The sequence below is a fragment of the Malurus melanocephalus genome, unplaced genomic scaffold, assembly GCF_030028575.1.
Source record: "Malurus melanocephalus ecotype Western Australia unplaced genomic scaffold, MMel_1.1 scaffold_6, whole genome shotgun sequence".
In the NCBI taxonomy this organism is placed as follows: Eukaryota; Metazoa; Chordata; class Aves; order Passeriformes; family Maluridae; genus Malurus; species Malurus melanocephalus.
The window spans coordinates 6,009,540-6,033,971 of NW_026623238.1; the positions used below are offsets into that span (position 1 = coordinate 6,009,540).

The 24,432-nt window shown below is 35.3% G+C and overlaps 1 protein-coding gene across 1 annotated transcript in view; it reads left to right on the top strand.

Moving 5' to 3' along the window:
• The window catches only part of MYOM2 (myomesin 2), a 67,079-nt gene that overhangs the window by 20,261 nt on the left and 22,386 nt on the right, over positions 1–24,432 (top strand). Inside the window, exons 10-22 of the mRNA XM_057372092.1 lie at positions 1,618–1,759; positions 3,355–3,554; positions 4,256–4,309; positions 6,906–7,033; positions 10,061–10,244; positions 13,477–13,651; positions 14,958–15,079; positions 17,246–17,433; positions 19,902–20,028; positions 22,641–22,819; positions 22,985–23,099; positions 23,681–23,837; positions 23,955–24,061. Of these exons, the coding sequence (XP_057228075.1) occupies positions 1,618–1,759; positions 3,355–3,554; positions 4,256–4,309; positions 6,906–7,033; positions 10,061–10,244; positions 13,477–13,651; positions 14,958–15,079; positions 17,246–17,433; positions 19,902–20,028; positions 22,641–22,819; positions 22,985–23,099; positions 23,681–23,837; positions 23,955–24,061 (1,878 nt within the window). The remainder of the gene's footprint in view (positions 1–1,617; positions 1,760–3,354; positions 3,555–4,255; positions 4,310–6,905; positions 7,034–10,060; positions 10,245–13,476; positions 13,652–14,957; positions 15,080–17,245; positions 17,434–19,901; positions 20,029–22,640; positions 22,820–22,984; positions 23,100–23,680; positions 23,838–23,954; positions 24,062–24,432) is intronic.

The following is a 24,432-nucleotide window of genomic DNA, read 5'->3' on the forward strand; positions in this document are numbered from 1 at the left end:
ATAAACCTCTTTGCATACAGTCAGTCCTTACTATGATGGTTTCAGCTTAGAGCTTTGGGTATTCTCGCATTTTGTGTTTGGTCTTAGGGATTTGTGCAGGAGAAAGCAAAAGAAATATTCCCACTACTATGCCAGAAAAATGTCATGTCATTAACCAGAAAAAAAGAAGCAAAGTAAGAAATTAGCTGGCTCAAGAAATGTAGTTTTCACAAGAGACATAGATAAAAGGAGGTAAATGTATTAAAATAGAATAAAGGTCAGAATTCTCATCACATTTCCATGCACAGCTCTCAGTAAAGTGAGAAGGAGCTTCCACATGCACCTGTGAGCAGAACTTAGTATTCACTTCTATGTTTTTTTGTTGAAAGATGAAAATATTTCTGATTGAACAGTTCTTTCACTCTTTAATTACAATGGACAACATTCCTGATTGGGGCAAACTGAGACAGCCCCTCTGAAGCCACTGGAGCTGTATTAATTTTAAACCTTGCTCTTCTTGCAAACATATTGGAGCATATGTGAACGGAAGGAGTGTCATGCGGAGAGCTTGGGTGGAGTAGAGAAGGTGAATGTCTTTTTCAGGTGGTTGAGATCCAACTTGCCCACAGGACTTCAGTGCAGGGGCTTCAGTGCAGTTTTGCAGAATGTGTTGAACAAGCCACCCTGGTACCCTGCTTTCATTAGAAACAAAAGATTTTTTATCTTTGATTTACTAAAGATTTTTATGTCCAGATTATCTTCCAAGACAATACTCTTGTGAAAAACACTGACTAATAGGTAACAACTTTCTTAGATGTTTTTGTTGTAGCAATGGGTCAGTTTTAGGTACCTCTCTTGCCCATTTTATACTATATTTGATCCATTTGCATGCACGGGACCCAGGCCTTGAGCAGGGTTTTCTGGAGTCTCTAGTGCTGTCTGTTGGCCATTCTCTTGCCTTTTTTCATGTAAGCTGTGAATTGATACTGAACACAAACTACTTCACAACTGACTGGGGTTAGACTCTATAAATTTAGACTCTGTACAGGGTGGGGTTCTTTTATTATATAAAACTTCCTTTGAAGGGAGAGAACTTTATCTATTAGATTTCATTAGGACTTGTGGGTCCAAATTAGTCAACATCTCTCAAAATGAAGCCACAAAAGGGTATCCTAAATGTAGTATTGTAAGACTATAAATAAAACATAGAATTATAAATGTTCCAGGAGTTTGCAAACTTTTTATTCATTAAGAGGTTTGTTTTCCTCACCTCCGTGTTCTTTACAGAGTACTTTGGTCTGACTAGTAACACACTGAGTCACAGCTTTCAGTGTGACAGAGCATCAAAAACACATGGGTGGGTTAAGCTTTTAATTCTCATGAAAAACAATAGGTGTTTGATGCCTAAACAGCTTTTCTGTCCTCGAAAGTATTCCTGAACATTTTTTCTTTATAAAAATATAGACATTATTGCCCTGAAGCATCATTGCAGTGGATTAGTATGTCATGAAATGTGGGGGCTTCCATTCACATAAACAAGTAGCACAATGAATTGGGCGTCTTCCCTTTGCCTTTTTGATGTATTTCAGAAGAGCTGGGGTCTAAAATAAAACTGATTTATTTTTCTTTGTGGTCCAGATGCCGATGCATTGATCGCAGGAGCACCAGGGGCACCAATGGATGTTAAATGCCACGATGCCAACAGAGACTATGTTATTGTTACCTGGAAACCACCGAACACAACCAGCGAGGGCCCAGTTATTGGATATTTTGTTGACAAGTATGTAAAMATTAGCATTTATTTTATTTTGTTTGTTGCCAGAAACATGTATATACTGAAGAGAAAAAAGAATACCTTTATATCTTTTCAGTGTGTGTGTTCTTTAGATATATTGTTACAGACACTTGGCACTGGAACTCAGTTATACACTGTGTTAAATTACTAGATTGTTCCATGGCAAACTTTTAGCCCAGATGATTTAGTACTTTCACAGACAATTCTGGGCACAGTCTGGGAATTAGCAGGGGCTGGAGGCCATTCCAAGTAATATTTGCAGGCAGACACATTTTATCATACACTTAAAATGTTCAATAATATGGATGTGGGCACATCAGAGAATGAGCCTTGACAGTATTTAATTTATAAAAGCTAGAATCCGTGGGCATCTCGAATTGGATTTAGTCTCTTTAATCTCTATACTGCAAAAGCTGAAATCTAGGAGTTATTACATTATCTTTTTACTTCTTTCTTAAATGTAGTACATCAGGAGCTCAAGGCCTGGACTCCTGGGAGCTGGCAGTTTATATCAGACTGGCACGCCTCTGTCCTTCAGTCAGCTCTGCACTTTGCTGGGGTTTCACTCAGTGCAGGCAGCTGGCAAGCAGGGGATCCAAGCACTGTTTTTCATGTCTCTTCCACTGAAGTGAATGCTTGTTCCTTGTAGTCAGAGCAGAATATCTGATCTTTAGTATCTAAAACTGTCAGTCAGCAGAGCATTACTGAAATGATTTTATAATGTATACTGCTCTGCACTTAAAAGCAAAATTTGCAGCTTTGTTGCTATTTGTTACCCTGTCATTTGGTCTAGTTCAATGATAACTGTCTGGGAATAGCTGGAAAAATATTGGTTTATGAATGGCATTCAGCATGAGGAAATTAACTTGAGACCTGGGGACTCCACCATCTATATCCAATTTGTGCAGTGCATAGATCATAGGAGTATTCCACATATTTTGTGTATAATCTGGTCAGATGTGCCTTTTGACACATTGCTGCAGTGCCAAGGAGCCTTTGATCATGACACGACTTTTTTTCTGGAACTGTCAGGGCAAAACAGAATCTTCTACACAAAATTTTATAGTAGTAGGACACAAACTGTATATGCACACACAAAGCAGTCAGTATGAGGACATCACTGTTTCTTGATGGCTCCTATACTCTGTGGCCCAGCCATTTTGGGAGGGAAAGCCACAAAGAAGTTTACTTGAAAATGTGACAAGGAAGGGTTGGAAAAGTTTGGGTGAATCTTGCAAATTCAGCATGTTCTGTGGAATATTAAATATAATAAAAATGAAAGTGAATAATTTATTCTTTCTATGGAAAGGAAGAGAACTAAACAGAAGTGAAGCAGAGATATTTGAAAAGGCCAAAAACTATGGAAGAAAAATTATCTTTGTATTATGAAAAAAAATATGAAGAGGGTGGGAATTGGTTCTCTGATCAGAGTGTATAAAGTGTGTGACTTTTGTTAATGAGATGTATGGTTTAGCTCCTCAGCTTAGCAAAGGTGCCTTCTGTGGTTCTGACCTGGTGTGTGTAACATGGGGCAGATTTACTGTGAGATGATGCTGACAAATGCTGTCTTCTGTTCCAAGATGTGAAGTAGGTTTGGAAAACTGGGTCCAGTGCAATGATGCTCCCGTGAAAGTCTGCAAATATCCTGTGACTGGTCTTTATGAGGGACGGTCTTACATTTTCCGTGTGAGAGCAGTGAACACAGCCGGCATCAGCMGGCCTTCTCGACCTTCAGAACCAGTTGCAGCACTTGATCCCGTTGACCTGGAGAGAACACAAAGTAGGTTATTCAGGGCTTCTTTTATTTTTTATTTTTTTAAATTATTTAAGAATCTGTTCACCCAGTTAATCTAAGGAGTAGAGTTTATTTGTTCCTTTGATTGAATATCTCACTACAGACTGTGAAGTAGCCCTATGAGAGCTTCTCCATGAATAGAGTCAGCCACCTTGCTCTGGGGGTAGTTTTATTGATTTAGCCTGGTCCTAAACCCCTGTGAAGATTCTRTATATCATGTACTTGCACACGTTCTGTTTTGTGTGCTCCTTTTAGTCAGCAGGGAATTAAAGTAATTATGAATACTTCAGAGCACAGCCCCAATGCTGCCTGTGAAATCTGAGTTGAATATGCAGTTTCCTTTACATATGTTTTACATAAGTGTGCATACTTTATGATAAATTCCTATAACAAAAGTAGAGTTCATGACACAATTGTTTACTAATCTACCTCAAAATCAAATCCATCTGCTGTGACTATGACTTGCTTTTTAGCACATCTTTAAATACAACTGTCTTATCATTCCCTGTTTTCCTATGAAAGTGAACAAACCAGTATATGACTTTGTGTTGACTCTATCTGGGGAAAAATTTAATTACATTACAGAAATTGAGGTATACAGGCTTTTGAACAGGTGACAAACAGTAATTTGCAAAATTTGTAAATACGTTGCACTAGTTCAAGAAACTAATTGAATATTTTAACAGCTATCCATGTGGATGAAGGGCGAAAGATTGTGATCAGAAAGGATGACCTTGAAGGTATGTAGCATTTCTGCAATTTCAGTCCATCTGCTGATACTCCAGGAATTTTGCATTATAATTAGAAAGGTAATTCGAATTTCTTAGTAATTTCTTGAAAAGAAATCTATCTAGTGACTAAAGCCTCTATATAAATAAATAAAGACATATTCATGCAAGGCTGAGAGAACTCAAGTGAAAGGTGAGGTCTAAAAGGATGGAGAACATCACACTCTCAAAGGCAGAACTTTTATGGTGTGTCAACAGCGTTTCTCACCTTTTTGCTTTGACTAGTGCTAAACTGAGTTTCAATGGCTGAACATCTCATTTGATTGCCCATATTTCCCCTCTTCCTAGCCTTCTGGGAATTAAGTATAGTTTTTTCTTGGACTCATTTTGATGATCTGAGCAAGTTATAGCCATTCTCATAAAAAATTATGTGATCCATCCCAATTCTTTAATTAATACATCTACCTGAATAGAAAGGTTATTAAGATTAAGGTTTTAGACTAAATAATGTTTTTCCTCAGGAGAATTAGAGGGATCACTGACAACTTTTGAAATAAAGTCTGAATTTCTTCTGGTTTTTGTTGCTTATTTATGGGATAATTTGTTTTTAGGCTTGAATAATGATCTTCTTTTCACTTAAACTGTTAAAATTGTTAACTATAATGGCTCAACATGAAAAAAAAGTCTGTCTGCTCTCTTCCACAAAGGTTATAAAGCTGTAACTCCAATAATAACACATTAAAAGAGAAATCACCTGAGACCAGATGCAGTTTGAGGGAGAATCAGACATTAAATGCTTTTCCCAGTGCATGGACCAGACAGATGATGTTCCTCTATTTTTACAATAGTCCCCTAAATGAATTGATATGAGTATTATGAGATTAGAGGCATATTATAATTGTCTTGATTGGCTTCACAGAACATTCTCCTGCTCTCTGGATTGCCTTAAAATGATCAGGTGCAGCAAATGGCCACTCTGGCATTGGCATAAATAATGATATTTGGATTTCTGYCACATTAATGTGCATATTTAATAAAGTATGAATTCAAATATCAGTCTTTATGTAGATCATTGCTTTCATCTACAAGATTGGAAACTTTCTGAAAGATCATTCTCAAGGATCACAAAAGGTTTTCCTTTTTAGTGCAAGATGATGCTCCATTCTGGGAACCATTTTGTTCCACCATGTTATATCATTACAAAGTATGGGAGCTTTGTTATTTTCAAGAATGTAAGAAAACATGTTGAGATTTAGTTATGTGAAATCAGTCGGAAGCCTTTTGTCTTTATATTGTGAAAGATTCTTGTAACTTTCTTGACTATAAGTCAAAATTTCRTGTTAAACTAAGTTGATGTGTTTCATGCGCTTTTCTGAAAGAAAAGACAAACAGTTGTAAAAAATTCATATATAGAAAGCATTGTGAGAAATAGATTTTCATTGGATATGTCAGTTTGTTTTGAAAATGTCTGGTTTTGATTTGGRAAATATATAACATTGGTGTACATTTTGAGCCTGGTTCATTCTACAGATGTTTATAAACTGTTAAAATAGCACTGCTGTGATTTAAAGATTATTATTGGAACATTTTTCTCTTTTTTAAAGACAGTCTTAAACATTTAGAGGATATGTGCTCTTTTCTCACCTGAGAAGGAGAAAAATTTACTTTCAAAAAACAAAGTGCTTTTTCCTTTCTCTATCACAAGCCATAAAAATAAAATTTTTAGGTGTCTGCTAAGTTGCTGTTTCTGACCCATTACCATGTTGAAGCTTCTTCAGGGCTGTGTAGCTGTGCCTGTGCAGAGGTCCATCACAGGTCCATCACAAGTCACTCTCCTATCTAGTGCTGTTTTATCCCACTGTACTTCCTCGGATACCAGATACTGGCTTTTTCTCATATTGCAGTCAATAAGGAGGACCACAAAARGTCGAGATGAATTCTTCCAGCCTGGCCCAGGGTAGGCAGGTTCTCTCTAACACTCCTGGTAACTCTGCAGAGTGAGTGGGGAGARGGGTTTGATCAGGACACACTACTTGGTGGAGCGATCAGAGGGCTGGTGACATATTTTTATCTCTGATTCATAGATTTTAGAAGTGCTTTGGAYTATGCAACTGGTAAAACCACCATGTTATAGGATATATTGCTGATAGGTTCTGCTCCTTTTTTTTTGCTTTCCTCTTAGTTTTAAAGGCGCTTTTCTCWTTGCACTTCCAGCTATTTTTCCTATTCTAATTTCTCATAATAACTTGTTAGTCTTCTGTCTTTGAGCAAAAAATCTTGTGTTTGCACATTGTGAATAGGGATTTTACTAGCAGACTGAAGTAATTCAAATGTGATCAAAGGAAAAAGTGTGAAAAATGCACAGTTTCAGGGAGCATATTTAACTTTTACTGAAAAAGTATGTAGCTAGCTTTTAATAGTGGAGTTTTATTTATCAAAATTTAATTGGAGTGATCAAGTGAACTGCACAGATGATATCACAGCCCCTAATAGCTGAACATCGCAGTGCAGGGTGGGAAAMTTGAATCAGAAAGATGAGCCGTAACACAAATGCTGACCCAGGAGTTAATCTGCTGTTTAACACTTGCTACATTTATTAATCTTACAGGGGATGTTCAGATTCCAAGCCCTCCCACCAATGTACATGCTTCAGAAATCAGCAAAACATATGTTGTACTCAGCTGGGATCCACCTGTTCCCCGTGGCAGGGAGCCACTGACRTATTTCATTGAGAAGGTACTGTACCTAATAGTGGTGTTCTTTTTCACTGCTGTGTGCAATTACATTCAACCCATTTTCAGAACTACAGAATAATAACACTCTTTCTGTGGTCTTGCATGATTTGGAGGTGGGATATTAAAGAAGCATGGGTAATCAGATGTCTTACTGCAAGATTTAATGAGCGTTGGAATTCAAGGTCCAGGGAAAAKGATTCCCCTATGCTATTTGGTTACYRCTGKCKAAAATGGGAACTAACTATTTATATAAAGTAGCACCTTAAAAAATAGAAAAGAAACCTCTGTAGTTTTTGCAGWCCTACARGCAAGATTGCAAGTTTTCAGTCTTTTTGTATTAGAGGAAGGTTTCTGTTAGTCCTGTGGTGGAGCAAGGAATAAACAGTAACTCATAATTTGATCCTCACTTTTTGCAAGCTTACAGMACCCTCTACTATACACTGACATTTCCAATTTATCCCCTGTAAGGTCAGCAAAGAGGCAGATGCCTGTCTCAGGTTCACTGCTCCCTGGTGCTCCTATGGCTGCCTTCCTCTTTTTGAATTGAAAGGAACTTCAGTGTTCACAGTAGAAGTTTGTACTTTACCCACCTAAGTGAATAAAATTTGGATAAATCTGCCCCTGAGGCAGATTTCTAAATTATATTGGATTACAGCGGTTTGTTACAAACTTTTCCCAGTAGGTAAAATGGGCCTCATACCTGACCTCTAAAACACTTACATGTCAAGCTTAGTTTTTATGAATTATGCCTCTAGCATATGTCCTCACTTAGCAATCCACAAACATTAAATGTGTCCATAAAACTGCCACACATTCAATTTGCATCTTGAATATTGTAACRGCCTTTTCTCGGGCCCTTACTCTGCAGGTTTTTTTCTTCTCACATCTCAAATTCTGCACATTCCTCCACAGTTAATTTCCCAGCCATCCTGTTCATGTCACTCCCATTTTTGCAGACCCCAGCTTGTCTTTTCCCTCTCAGACACACAAAAGAACTCCACTTCAAAAGAAATCCATAGGCCATTWGTGCTTTCTTCATCATCCATTACCTGCTGGATGTTGAAAAAATTGGTGTGAAGACTGCACACTAGTTAAATTTTCCAGCAAGCATGTCCATTTCTCCACTTTGCCTTTTAGATTCAAAAGAAGTAATGGAAATTTCCATAGTAATAAGCATATAGTTTTTCTTCATATGCAATACAATATAATGCTGTCCTTGCATTTATTCTCATTTACATATGTCTTTTCTTATCTATACATTTCARGAATATTGATGTAAGGATTTTGAATGAGGTCTTGTCATGGAAATACCTTGTTAGTCCCACAGTATGCAGAAAAAAACCCAGATAAAAAGCTCAGAGGTAGATTTCTATTGAGTGGAGACCTTCACTTGGTTAGCTGAATTTCATTCTAAGAATGAATTGGAAAATATATGTTATCTGCTTGTTTTATACAAATAAATTTATATAACTCCAGCAACAACTCAGAAAAGTGACAATGACAATAAAACAAGCCTCAATTAAATGCCAAAGTTACTGAAGGAAAGTGAGAATGAGGACTATTATTACGAACAAGAGCTTTGTTACACTAATTGATATCTGGATCTACAAACTTTTTGCATAAATAACTGATATGAACAGCTTAGTTCATAGATGACTGTTTGTTGCTTTCCACTGTCATCTGTTAATTTAGAAGAGTTTCTAATTATTTTATTTCAAATAAGGTAAAGAAGATCCAATCCTGAAGAATAAAAATGCATTTGTAAAAGTTTCAAGAAATACAAAATGGAAATGCGTTTTCTGTTCTCTTGAAATACTTTTTTTAACTGACAAATCAAACTGCAGAACAAAATGTGATGCTGATTCTTTTTGAAAAGTGGAAATTAATGTTTTTCGTGGCAAAATAATATTTATCTCACATTTTCCAGCTTTTTATTATGAAGAAAAAGGATTTTTTTGTTAAGAACAATAGGTGGGTTCAGTACTTATGAAAAATATTTTGATATATGGACTCCAGCTTTACATTTTTATTATTTATCTATTGTAGGCATCATTATATAAGGGTAGTTTCTAAGCACCCATGAGACATTGTTCCTCCTCTAAGAAGTTTACAGTCTATCATATTTTGTTCCCAAACTCTCTGTTCTAAAGTTTTATAAACATATAATTTATAAATAAATATAAATAATATTTATCWATATTATTTATATTTATTATTTATATATTGATTTATATATAAATAATATATATAAATAAATAATATATATAAACATAAATTTATAAATAAATATGTTTATAAAACATATAATTTGTATGCACCTATCTATGTTTCAAGGATATTTTCTTCAATCTATTTATTAGGCACTTGGGTTTTACCAGAATTTCTGAAAGATTTCATGACTAATTTTTGGTTAGAGTAAACAGTTTATGTGGGAAATCTAATAGACAGCAGACTTCAGTACTCAGAGTACTGATTTACTGGCTCTCCATGTGTGGTTGTGGTGATGATAAGCTCAGCTGCTGCACTGAGAATATTCAAAAGTAATTACTTCATTTGATGAATGCATTTTGGGGACATGACCTTACTCAACAGAATAAATAATGATAAAGTAGTGAGTAAAGTAACATTTCCCTCCCTGCCTTTCTGCGGGATTTGGATTAGGGCTTGTTTGCTTGATTTCAAACCTTTGGGTGTTAAAGTGAGTTTTGCAGAATGTGAGAGTAATCCTTTTGGGACTAATCACAGTTGASAGTCACGGCCCTAAAAGAAGGCTGGCTGTATGCACAAGTGTGCCTGTATTGAAGCTGAGACAGGCAGGGAGACAGTGAGCTATTCAGACCTTTTTGTGGAGTAATGGAATGCACGAGCTGTGAGAATTTGCATATGTTTAARTCAGGCATTTGAGAGTGGTCCTCCTCTCATAGCTCTTCAATAAATTCATGACAGGATGCAATACAGCAATATGCTCATTTTTTGACAGTTCACAGAAATGATTCATGGCTTTTTTTGTTTGTTTGTTTTTTTGTAGTCCATGGTTGGCAGTGGAAGTTGGCAAAGAGTCAATGCACAGGTTGCAGTAAAATCTCCTCGCTATGCAGTGTTTGACCTTGCAGAAGGAAAACCATATGTTTTCCGAGTGTTGTCAGCAAACAAACATGGCATTAGTGATCCATCTGAAATCACAGAACCTATTCAACCGCAAGATACTATTGGTAAGGTATTAATTGTAAGACATTAATATTAAAAACTATTGATATTTTACAAACTGGAAATAGACAACTCTCATTAGATTAGTATAGCTACCATAATAGTAGTTGACTTTATTTGTGTTCAGTTCTGTGAAGGGTTAAAAAAGGACCAAGATGCTAAATTTTAGAGACTTTGTTGAATTTTCCTAGTGATCACAAGGCTCCTTACTGAAAACAAAAATCAGGATAACATTAAATTATTTCTAGTTATTCACTCTTCAGTGTCTTATTAATGTGATGCCAAAAAAGTAGGTTAATCACTAACTTTGATAATTATATTTTTTGGCTCAGGTAATTATATACTACGTAATTCCCTACAGTTTCAGCTAGATAAGGTAGCCTTTCATTTCTTTCTTAGTATTCTGAGTTGCAAATTACTGCTGGTGCATTATTCCTGTGGCATGCAGATAAGTAGATTTCAGGGAATGAGGAAGATACAACTACATATTCAGTGGTGATTTTCCAAATGAAAATGAAGTCTTTATCTTGGGGCCACATTCAAAAACACAAATGAAAATTTAGGGAATTGTTATTCATCTTGTTTTTCAAATATTAGTTTTGCTTTTTCAGTTATGCAGATGCTGCACATAAGAGCTTGATATATTGATAACTGTCACCTTAAGTGCACATATCTTACTAGTACACTTTCTAGTAATATAAAAAATATTTACAGTATCTGATATAACATCRTTAAAAAATATAATCCATACTTTCTGCTTGATCTATAACTACCTGAAAAAGAAAATATTTTACTTTCATATATTCTTGATTTGATGTCTCATTAATGCATATAAATTATTTAAGCCATTCAACATTCCCCAAGGTAGGGAAGAAGAACAGTGTATTTATTTCACCTAGAACAGAAAATAAACTATCCCTTAGGGGTTAATGCAAGATGTTCTGCATAACTCACAGCTTTAAATAAAACACAAAGCAGAATATTCTATTTTAAAGAGAAACTACAGTATTTCCAGAGGCACAATTTGCCACCTGAGCTAAAATATATCAGAAACACTTGGCTCCTTTTAGTTGCCTGCACTTAGTGTCATTTGACATTCTTAAGGGTGACTGAGAAAACTTCATGGGGATGGCAACAATTRCACAGCAACTATAGGTAGTTTATGAGCAGAAAGCAAAGAATGGATGGGACATCCTAAGCCATCCTAAATGGCACTTAAAATTATGCAATTTAATTGAGTGGTAAAAGAATATTCAGTCTGAGATTCTAAATCCAAATTTAGGTGTTTCCATGTAGGTTCTACAGGTGTGGTAGAGAACTCTACTCTCACTGTGGCAATTGGAGCCTGGAAGATGAACTGGCTGATGTTGCCATGAGCCACCCCATGTCACCCAGCTGTGGAGTGTCTGTTTTGGGGTGAGATGAATAATTTTCAGGGCCTTACCAACCATTGATGGAAGGCTCRGTTTAACCAGATGAAGAGGCATCCTTTTCAAATGCTTTCATGTTTGCCATTTCAGAGGACTGCAGTTATTGCCTCTGGAGTCATATCTGACAGCTCCATGAAGAAGTGAAAGATGGTCCAAAATGACCCTAAATTAATTTATTTGTGTAACTGAATTAAGCCCTAGCTCTTTGACTGTAGTGGCAGCTTAAGAATATGTGCTTGYACACACACAGAAAGGCCTAAATGTTGGTACATTTACCTCAGACTGAATCCATTTGATCTTACAAATTTATTGCATAATGTGCAGTAGTGCATTAATTTTTATTTTAATATTGAGTGTCTAAGGGGAAAATATGCTGCCTTTCTTTTGTTTCACACTGCTTGCAGTTCTCTGTAATATAAATCTGAGGAAAATAAAATACCTTCAAAAGGCAAGTAATGGATTCCTCCCTTTATCTGTCATACTAGGCTGAGACATTGCCTTGGTTTCTTACATTAGGAAAGCTCAGATATTTTATAGTGTACAGGCTGCGTGTTGGTTATTACTAAGTTTTTTTTTCCATTTAGATCTCAGTATTTCTGTTTCTGTTTCTGTACATTTATTTGTTTAGATCAATATAATCCAACGATGAACTTTCATTGCATGCAAACTGCATGCTGTAATACATTGGGAGAATGACAGTCAACAGATTAAAGGAATCTTAATCCTCTTTTCTTGATGGTGTGGTGTTCCTGAGGTTGATCCTGGAGAACTGATTCCCAGTTCTGGCTTCTTTAGTCTAGAGGGATGGTTGTAAAGTGGAGACATCCTGTGGATGGCAACCAAGATGACCTGGGCAGTACAGATTGTGACCCATGATGAGGGCTGGATGTACCTGGGCTTGTTTAGTTTGATGACTCACAAATATGATGGTGTCAAACTTCTYAGCATTTTCAAATGACAAATAGAGGCAAGAGCCAAAATTGTAACTTAGTAAGTTCATACTGGACATAACCTTTTAATGCAAAAGGTGCAAGGTGCAAGAGTGCAGTACTGAGAGAGGTTATGCAGGTAAGCTGTGAAATCTCTGCTGTCAGAAGATTTCAAGGCTTRGAGAAACCCGTGACTGACACACAGTTCAGTGCTGTGATGATCCCATTCTCAGTGATAGGATGGACTGAATGATCCCCAGACATCCTTTCCAAACAATGTTCCTATGCTTCTATCACATTCATCTAGATACTTCTAGATAAACTTTTTGACTTCAAATATGTGCTTAAAGCTCATATTTTTTGAATTGGAGCTGCCATCAGTTGACAGTAAGACAGTATTCAGTATTTCATCTCTATAGTTCATGTGCAGTTCTTACTGATGCTACAGGGATATAAGCTATACACGAACCTCTTATTTGAGAGAGAGAGTTTTTGAGAGTGAACATTCTTACATCTATATGCCTTTATCCACATTCATATTTGAAAATATGTATTCCTATAATTGACTATCAGAAAGCATGTATAAAATCATCCAGGTGAGGAGCTCACTTATTCTGAGTACAAAAATAGAAAAATAAATATATTTGTATACACATGTATTTTGAAGATTCCAGACTCAGAGTGAAAGAAATATATTAAAATAACTTTGAGTGAAAGAAATATATTAAAATATATATCAAATAATAATATTAACATGGTAGCAGAAGTCATAGCTGTAGTGATTAAATATGATCAAATTATACAGTGTTTCATCTAGCTCAAATTACTTTTTTTAAAATATATTTTCTAATAATATGTGTTTTATTTCTTTTTCTTAGTTGTCCCATCTGCACCTGGTCAGGTGGTGGCCACAAGGAATACGAAAACATCAGTTGTAGTTCAATGGGATAAACCAAAACATGAAGAGGATTTATATGGCTACTACATTGACTATTCTGTGGTGGGATCAAATCGCTGGGAACCYAGTAACCATAAACCTATTAAATATAACAGGTGTTGATAACATTTCTGGTTTTTTTTTGGAAAGTTTGAAAATTGTAGGATATTTTWAAAACACTTTATGTGCTAAGCCATAGGCTTATAATGGAAGAATATTAAATGWWWATGAAGAAAAATAGTCTGCAGAGTCTCAGAGCTAAGTTTTCCAAATTGCAGGGGAATTCTCCTCACCTTTTTTTTTCTTTTCTCTCCAAGGAGAAATATCTTTTTTTAAGTTTCAAAAGCAGATTCTAGAGATATGATTCTATTGTCTTGGACATAAATAAGCCTCAAATATGTATTTTTAAAGTYTGAATCATATTATGGGGTAAATAGACCTCATTCATACGAGGAAGAATATGAGAAAGGAGAGGCAATTCTAAAGCTTTATCATAGTCCCTGAATAATAGGGCAAAAGGTCAGGCCATTTTTGCTATAAGTATGATGGCAAAAGTGATTTGGAAGCTGGCACTATTGTGCAGGAAAAGCAAGAGTCTCGTTCCAGAAACATCAGAGCTCCCTGGTCTGCTACATCTCTGTTTAAAGGAGAGCAGCCCCTGTTTCTAATTCCCTTGTCATGGTGCTAACACTGTTTGAATTTCTGATGATTTAGTACTCCCTCCTGAAAATATCAAACTTCATTATGGGATTTTTCAAGTAATTTYCTCTGTGAAAATTATACTTATTTTTATTGGAATCACTCACCAAATACAAAGCTTGGATGTGTAGTTTGCATTTTCTGTAACAAGCATGTAATTTTGTTTGATGTATTAAGTCAGTTATTAACTGAGTGACTTTGTATTCTGATGAGTCGTTTTTTCAAGTAGTCAAGGAATTTGATCAAAGAGAAAGCAGAGACTAATTCTTGGCCAAAATGGTTGGGAAAGCACAAAAATATGAAAAAAAAATTTCTTCATATGTGAACATATCTTACAGTAGGATATCTAATATACAATAAGGATCTAGAACCTTTGATCAAAACTGAAAACTATTTTTGACAATAACTATAAAAGTGCCATGAAAAATACTGTTCCTTCCCAGAACAGATTAGAATTTAACAAACCAAAGCTCAGAGGGAATATATTCTATCTGACTTCACCTGCTGGACCTAACAGTCTAATAAGTACTGCGATTTTTTCTCCAGTGTCACATCCAATTATATTGTACTACATTATGTCATTGTATGCAGTTTTCCTCTTGGAAATATTTTCCTATGTGAAAGAAAAGTTGAACTTTTTAGTTAATTCAACGATTTCTTGTTACAGCATAGAATGGTTTCTGTAAAATCTATACTAATATGATGCTATCTTTTCTAACCCAGGTTTGTTGTTCATGGTTTGGAAACTGGAGAGCAATAYGTCTTCCGTGTGAAAGCTGCAAATGCTATGGGACTGAGTGAAAACTCACAGGAATCAGAGGCTGTAACGGTGCAGGCAGCCCTTAGTAAGTGTGATTCTGTACCACTCAGCTCCTTGTTTCTTGAATAAGTCATACATTTTCAGCAATCATCTTCTTTGGTCTGATTTGCTTTAATAGTGTACCCTGCAGCCATCATGCACATCTGCTTAATGATGTCTCTTCTCTGGCATGTGGCTATTCTAGAGAAAGGACATTGTTTTGTAAAAAAAAGTTATTTAGAATGACTGTTTGAAATATTGGCTAAGATGCACTATAGTGACCAGGTTGCCTTTTGCTCCTAGGCTGTATCAAAGAAACTTAAATACTGATTAAGTTAGACAATTAGTTTCTGACTTGGAGTGGTGCAAAACATTTTAACATGCAATCTGGTCCATTTAGAAGAGTCTCAGTAAACTTTATTATTRTGTGGCTGAACCAAACAGAAAATCCCTTTTGTCTGCTCCAGGTTGGAGCACAATCTACCTCTTCTGGTATCCTACAAACAAAATTTCTATTTAAAATCAGTTGTGCAACCTTCAATGGGAAAGATACATGTTGAGTGAAAGGATGAATAATTATTTAGAACAAAAAGTACACAGAACTGGGCTACCATGGYTCAATTTTAATTTCTGGACAGATTCAGTTTCATACTGAAAAATTTAAAATGGGACACCTTTTCCCTATCTGAGTGGCCTCTATGTCTTGGAGAAGACCAATAAACWTACTTGTCAGAAATAATCTTCTAAAAGATTTATAATTCAGAGTGGCTGATAGAAAGTAAATTTGCATGTAACTGACAAAGTTACTCTATTTGATTTTTTTAGGAGGAAGCGTGTCTCATATGGGTAGGTGGTGTGTGGGCACACGCACATTTATCACCACAATGTTGTAAATGCACCTCTTTGTCACTGTGTGTTTTGAAGATGAGGGTTGCATGGGGTATATCACAGAACACAGAACATGTGTGTACACACTTAAGGGATGTGGATGGCTTTTATCCATTTTCATAGCCTTAACAGGAATTTATCAGGACTATTTATAGGTGACTTAACATTAGCATGGCCAGAGTCTTTCTGGAGTATTATTCTAAGACCATTTGCAGGAGTTATGATTATTATTCTTCAATTCTTCTGTTATTCTTCTGCTATGATTACTATTATTCTTTTTTACCAAGAAGTGTCAATAAATACAAAGGCCACATTTTATGGCCTCTTAGTACAACACTACATTTAAAATAAAAAAACAACAAAAGAACAAAAGGTTAGTTCTGCTGATTACTATCTGTTTTCATGGTGCTCACTAGTACAGTCACAAGATCAGGARCTGTACTAAGGTTTTTGCCAATGTATTCTCTTCTGAATGAGGTAAGTTACATTCTCTCAAGTTATAGTGGTAATTTCACTGAAAATATCAGATGAACTTTAGCATCAGGTGCTCAGCTGTACTGGTTGAAGCACCCCAGTCAAGAAAGGGATATCTTTGGGCAGACTTTCAAGTATGGATGACAAATGAAAAACTGCTTGCTAGTAGGAGAGAATTAAAAGATCGGGAAAAGAGTTTTCTTCATGTCTAGGAAGATGCCCTGCTGATATTTCTGCTTCTGCTACTGAAGGGAGTTAACCCATACAGGTAAACTCATGAAGGAAATTACTTTTCTGCCTCAACACAGCGTAAGTTACTGAAAGTCTAAATATCTTCTATTCTAGGGCAAAAAGCAGTCAAAGTGTGAAGAAGGCATGTAATACCAGGATAGGAGGGGAAAACTGTAATGGCCATGTGTCAGTCAGTAACATGACTTAATTTCATTCAAGTTTATAATCTTCCTTCTTTTTTTTTTTTTTTTTTTATTGGATTATTTTTACTGTATTCCAGAAGTATTTGAGCAGCTTATTTCAATCTTTTAGCATAATATTTGGTCTGGAGAACTTGCTGGCCTTACTATTTCCTTACCAAAGATCATCTATTCCTCCTTGCTGCCTTCTGAGAGGGCATAATGTAAGGCAGATGTTTAGAAAGTTCCATGTTTATATCTGGTGATAAAATGAATGTTGGTTAGCAAGTTTACAACTACTTTGTTATCATTATGCAGCTAAGAGCTGCATGAGAGAGTATGCTGCAGAAAACAGAACCAATGTCAAAAATGCTGAGCAACATCTACACTGCAGTGTTTTAGACTCTGTCCTAACTCCCAGGTTGCTTATTTCCTTGTAGCTTGTCCATCATATCCTCATGGTATCACACTTCTGAACTGTGATGGGCAGTCAATGACCCTTGGCTGGAAAGCACCAACGTACAGTGGAGGTTCACCAATCCTTGGTTATTACATCGACAAACGGGAAGCGAACCATCAAAACTGGCATGAAGTCAATTCTTCCCTTATTACCAGGACGATTTACACGGTGAGTATATTTAATCATTGTGGTTTTGGAGCTGATTTGCACTATTTCTTTGGATTATTTTATACAGAGAAATTCTTCAAATACTTCAACAAAACTAGGTAATTCCATTCAGAGTACAACAAGGTTAAGCCTGGGGTAGAGAATCAGTGCCATCCCCTACTATGAAATTCTAATCTGAATGAGGCCATTCAGATGAGAAAAATTTTGAGGGAAAAGTGAAAAGTGTGAAGCACATTTTTCACAAGGAACAAGATGAGCTATAAAATGCTCTACAAACTATTTTCATTAATAATCACTATATGTATCACCCCTGTAGCAACATACAGAGRAAGGAGGGAGGTATTTAGCAGGACAGATAACTGCTCTCTGTAGAACTGGAAACTTGTAAACAAAATGGAGATGTGTTGAGAAAAAAATATAATGGTCCCTGTTCCTACTCTCAAAATCTGCCTTCAGCTTGGAAAATCATGCATATTAATAAACCTAGCCTCATGTCTCATGACCTCTTTTTCAGAGTACAGTTTTGAGTTAATTTACTTCTAGTTGCACTTAAAGTATATTAAATGTTYCTTAAAAGAGGAAAAATTTGGATGTGAACTTCCATGAAGAAAAGTTGGGGAGATAGGATATAGTGAATAATCAATCAATCCGATGCTTTTAAAATTAAGTTCAACCATCAGATTTTATTAACAAACGYTTTATTTCTGCAAGTCAGCAGATTTCTTGTAAACCTTAGGGCAGAAGTAAGTCTTGTAGGTATTTGACACTCAAATTGAAGATAATGATGCAGATGAGCCGAGGAAAAATGTTTCATGCACAGAAGGTAGGCAGCAATACTCAGGTGCATGCTTGCTCATGACTGATTTTATGATTGGCACCTCTGATGCAGCCGACAGAGCATGGATGTTGAGAAGTAAAACAGGATTGACATGAAAGGGCAATACTAAGCAATGCTTTCCACATATTTTTATTTTTAATGCATTTGCAAACAAATGAGTAATGTAAATAAGGAGCCACCATTCAGAATTTAACTGGATATGTAAGTGTCAGTCCTGCCATAACTGTATTCATGACTGAATGGGGCATCTTCATACATTAGTTTGAGTGACTGGAGTCTGAAGTACTGATGGGAAATAAAACCAAGACAGCTTTTAATAACATAGAATATTTTATGACATACTGAAAACAGAGAATGCCCTGAGATATTCAGTGCAGCACTGGGAAATCACTAAAGGTTTAAACTTCTCTGATTAAATAATTCTATGAGAACCCCACAAATATTCTTTCCCTTGATAACCTGGTATTTCAAAATCTTTTTTGAACAGGCTGAGCTGTTATTCTGTCTTTTAGGTCACACTGTATAACACTTTGTCTTTAGGAAATTATGTTTGAATTATTTTAGTGCCTGAATTTTCTTTGATACCTTGTTTWCTTTGGTCTTGTATTTGATGCTACCCCATATGTTTGCTACCATCACATGTATTTTATCATTAAACAAATCATGCMAATATCCTTTTTATCTCATATTTTCAAAGACAACTATTTATTCATGAAAATYTAAAACTGTTTGGTATCTCCACTAGAAGTACTACTCTCAGCTGTCTCCTTCTCTTGAGATGCATGATTAAATATAATTGTGGGAAAATTATTCCAAGGAAGGAGGTGTAGAAGACTTGGGTTTTTGCATTTGGGTGTTATGGAAGAGTAAGGACAGAAGAGGGCTGCTAACATGAGGCACTCTGTGTGTCAAGACACTCATGTCTCTTAGTCTTCTACTTCGTTCTCAAAATCTGAGATGCTGGCGTGGGGACGGACTTATCAGATAAGTCAGGGTTCATTTCCCRGGGATGTTTGAAGAGGAATATTATGAATTCTGCTCATTCCACTGCCAGTGCTTACTTTCTCACTTGTAATGGCAGGTAACATTAAGAGAAAGATGCATACAAACCACGAAATAGTACWGAGAGGTCTTTCCTGGAGTTATATCAGCACATTGTGGAACCAATTGGATTGTTTTATTCTTTTAGTTTCCTGTTGTTTCCTTTTCTTCCTTGGTCAGTCCACTGTGACCTTTGCAAACCAAAACACCATTTGAACTCTTGCTTAACTGAATGCCTTATGAACAGCCATGCATAAGCAGTGCAAGAATTTATTTCATTTTAGAACACTTGCCCATGAGTATCTGCTAGAGGTCATTCATTGATTGGGCTCCTTGAACCTTTGCTCTAAACTATTACAACTTTTCATGCCAATATATAAGTGCTGATGTTCCTAGGATGATGTGATTGAAATTTGGATGAATGATATAGAATTCTGCGCTTGGTTTAAGAATAAAATCTTCAATTAGATCCTTAGTACAGCAGTAAGACCTGATAATTAATTAACCAATGTTTACATTCAAGTTTTTATTAAATGAATATGAATCATGATATATTTGATATTTTGAATTGCTTTCTCAAATGAAAAAGGTAGAGGATTTGACTGAAGATGCCTTCTATGAGTTCAAAGTTGCTGCTGCAAACCTGATTGGAATAGGACAACCTTCAGATCCCAGTGAACATTTTAAATGTAAAGCCTGGACTATGCCAGAACCTGGTAAGTCTACTAGTTCTTCATGAATCCTAATTTAATATAAAGTCCTTATTGCTAAGTRAAAATATTTTTGCTCTTCTTCTAACTTTTTCAAGTAGATTAATTTATTTCTTGAATGGCAGGGAAAAACTGGAGACACTATTTCAAATGAAGATTTTTTCAATACTGAATGGAGAAATTGTAACTCTACCACCTGCAAATCAGTTCCCTGCTTACACATCCCCTTCTATTTGCCCTCTAAAACAAAAATTACACTGATAAGTTCCAAGTTTAGTTTTTTATTAGGACTTTATTCTTTGCTGAAAAGCTGTTTGTCTTTATGTTTTCTAGCTAAATKCTTCAGAGTTCATAAATCTTACCTTATGGATTTAATGACATGACAAAGCTGTCAATAACAAAATGTTTAATCTCTTGATCATAACTCACTTCATATTAATTAAATTTTCTTATAATTTTGTAATAAGTATAAATGCATCATCATTTGAACAGTTGTTTTTCTTAAAAAAATTATCTACAATTTATGTTCCCTACAGTGTTTTCAAAACATCAGTGAAATTGCACAGTGTGTAAACAAGTTAAGATTATCCTTCATTATAAATGATAGATAAAGAAATAAAATAAAAGGCGTTTTCAGGAAATGAAGAGAGTGAAATTTCCATTTTCATAATGAACAATCTGACCTTTTTAGTGTTTGGCTGATTACATTGTTCTCATTATGGAATGAGTTGAACAGACAGTATTGCTTTCCTCCRGCTTAGAAAACCACTACAAGCAAAGAACATTGCCCTTCTCCAAAAAAAAMCCCAAATCTCCCAACCTGTTATAATATTTCACAAGCCTTTTTGAAAACAAATTTTTTAAGCAGTGGCTTAGCAATGATGAAAAGAAATAATTGAGATTTAAGACTGGGAGAAAGTGCYTGACCCTCTTCCCTGACTTATTAAAGATACTGAGGACTAAGGTAATGTGATTGCAATACACACCCAGTGTCAACAAAATATTCTTCCACCTTTTGATACAGAAGGGAGGTTTCCTTAGAAAGGCCAAAACATTGTGCAGGATTTACAACATAAGTGATGGATTCCTTGTTCAGAGTCCATAATCATTTCATCCTTCTGCAGAACTTTAGTCTTAGGTGTCTGTGAATTTCTGTGAGTTAGCAATGATAGTTAATGGATTATCTTACATTACTTTAAATAAAAAGAAGTGTCTGGGGTCTCAGAATCTTCAGAATAGAGCATGCTTCATTACACTTTTCCTTCTACTGTCTAGATTTCTATCGGGCATATTTGACCGTGGAATTTTAATTAATTATCTGTGGATGTATAGGCATTTAGATTGGGATTTTTAAAGAGCCCTGAGGGAAGGTTTTCGATTCCTTGAAAATAGCAGACTTTCCATGAGAAATGTAATATTTATCCTCAAAAAGTCTGCAAAAGGTATTGAATATGTTTCTTTTCTGAAATATACTTATCCACTTTGGACAGAAACTTTTCTAATTTTTTTTCCTCTGTATTTTTGTTGAGTATCATCCTTTACAAATTTTATGTTCATTCATCACTGGTTAATATCATGTAGCTGGAATGGCAATCTGATTTATTTGCAGGATTTTCCACTCCTTTTAAAAATTATTATTTTAAATGGTAAGATGTGTTGTAGGGAAAGTTAATATCTCAAAAACTGAGCATAAGTTTCAATATATTGAAACGTAATTAAGTCTCAAGTCAATGTTTAAGCCTTTGGCTTTCCTTGCTCTAAATTTATARCACAAGAAGCAAGCTACATGATTTGACTGAATATGAGTATTCTATCATACATGTTTTGACCATGGCAGGAAACTGATTTGATTATACCTTTACACTGATACTTATTTACTAGTGTAGTAAATATGAAAAGTATAGTAAAAAAAAAAAATTGCTATAAGTTAGACTGAATGGCATTCAAACAGCTAGCTAAAGAAGGAAAGTAGAGTAGGGAGAGCACAACCTGGTAGGTGCAAACATATAAAYTCTCATTTATTTGCAGAGTATCAGAATATTTTTGGTTTAAATTTTTCTCCTAGCAGGTATCATTCATTTTGAGAAGTTCCCCTTGGCTGCAACTATCTAGTTCACAGTAAAAATTATTTTGAACAAGAAGCCTGATCCAAAGTCCTTTGGTACTGCTGGATTTTGGATTATTCTGAAAGATCATGGTTCATGTATACTAACAGAAAATAAAAATCCTGGTTATGAACCTGAATCAGGCTCAGTGAAGCAACTTTGGTATATGGGTGGCGAGTTAAATGATAAACAAGAAAGCTTTCTTGTTGGAAACTCTTAAACTACATGGATTTCCCACATGATTGACTTTCCTTTAAAATRGAATTACTGAGATCTAGCTAAGCAAATGTGCTTCAGAATATGAATGACACTGACTGTATAAGGTAGGTATATCTGTGTACAGCCATGAGGGGAAAATTACCTGAATACCACTTATACAAGGTTTATTGTAAAGCATGAGATTTTTGAAAGCAAATACGGTCCAAATTATAGTAGTACATTTTGGCCTCTACAGGAAAAGCTTGCAAAACTTCATTATATTGAAATGGATTTCCAATATTTGAAATATTTTAGGTCCTGCCTACGATCTCATGATACGTGAAGTTAGAAATACATCGCTGGTTCTTCTGTGGAAAGCTCCTGTGTATGAAGGCAAAAGCCCTATTACTGGGTATTTAGTGGACTATAAGGAAGTAGACAGTGAAGACTGGATCACTGCTAATGAAAAACCTACTTCAAAGCGCTATTTTAAGGTAATATTTTCATTAATTAATATTAATACAAAACGTAGTATTAAAATGTTCAGACTGAGTACAAAAAAGTTATTTGAACTTCAGCTTCTGCTAATATCTTCATATAAGTAAACAAAATAGTTTAGATTGTTTTTTAAATTGGCTTTGCCCTTTATCTTGTTYAAGGTCACTGATTTACATGAGGGTCATACCTATGTTTTCAAAGTTCGTGCAGTGAATGATGCTGGGGTAGGCAAGTCATCTGAGATATCTGAACCAGTGCTTGTTGAGGCACGGCCAGGTAAAATGAACTGTTTAATCTCCTCTGCTTCTAAAATACTAAAATACTTGGAATTGAGTTTAATCAATCTAATTTGATATTGTATCACATATAAGTGTTTAAAGAATTAAGACTCTCCTAGACTTAAAACTTAGAGAAAAAATCATAAGGATTTGATGTAGATGCAGAGATAGTGATAAGAATTTTTTCCTTTACTTACTGCAGGAGTTATTTGATAATCAATTCTTTTGGTTATTATTCTAACAAAGTGCTACTTGCTGTGACAACATATTCATTAAAGCTTTAAAAATGATAAAAGAATTGCTATATTTAAACTTTTCATGTCTTCTCATATTCAGTTCCATCTTATTGATTTGTTTCTCAATAAGCATTTGYTAGTATTAACATTCTTTTCTTGTGTGTAGAGTAAGAAACTTACTAGCTTGTGATGCCGAGTCAGCATATGACATAAACCTGCTTTAAGGCCTGCTAATAAAGTCTGTATCTTTTARGACAAAATAGATGTGGGCTTTAGTACTTTATAAATTGCATCTTGAAAGAAAAATGCAGCCTTGACATTTGAGCTGATTCCTGTTTTGCAGGAACAAAAGAAATCTATTCAGGTGTGGATGATGAGGGTAATATTTACCTGGCTTTTGAGTGCAAAGAAGCTACAGATGCATCTCATTTTGCCTGGGGTAAATCTTATGAGGAGATTGATGATTTTCAGAAGTTTAAGATTGAAACAGAAGGAAATCAGTAAGTCATGCCAGTCTACTAATTTATTAGAAAATTGACATGTTAAAAATCTTAACATGTTAAACATCTTAACATAATTACCCAGCTAATTATATTCTTCTTCACTGGTGATTTTAGTTCTAAGCTGTACTTCAAAAATCCTGATAAATCAGACTTGGGAACTTACTCTGTCTCAGTTAGTGACACAGATGGGATTTCATCCAGCTTCGTTATGGATGATGAAGGTAAGGTAMTCACAATTTCAAGTCTCTCTTCATTGTATCACCCCAAGTGCACCAAAAATAGTCCAAGAAAAAAGAAAACTACAACTCTGACATTCTTTCCTGTGCATTAAAGAAAACYAAAAAAGAAAACACAACAGGCTTCATGTGAATACTTATTTTTCTGATTATCATAAAAATAAAGCTGGGATAACTTCAGGCAATATTTTCTAGAGAAGRTAAAAAATATGTCACATTAGAATTGTTTTCTTTATGCTGGGATTGTAATGATATTTGCAAATATCTCTTATGCTTTCAATTGCTTGAGGCTCTAGATACAGTTTCTCATAACCGAGATGCGGGAAATTAGTGAGARAAAGGATGATGCTTTAACA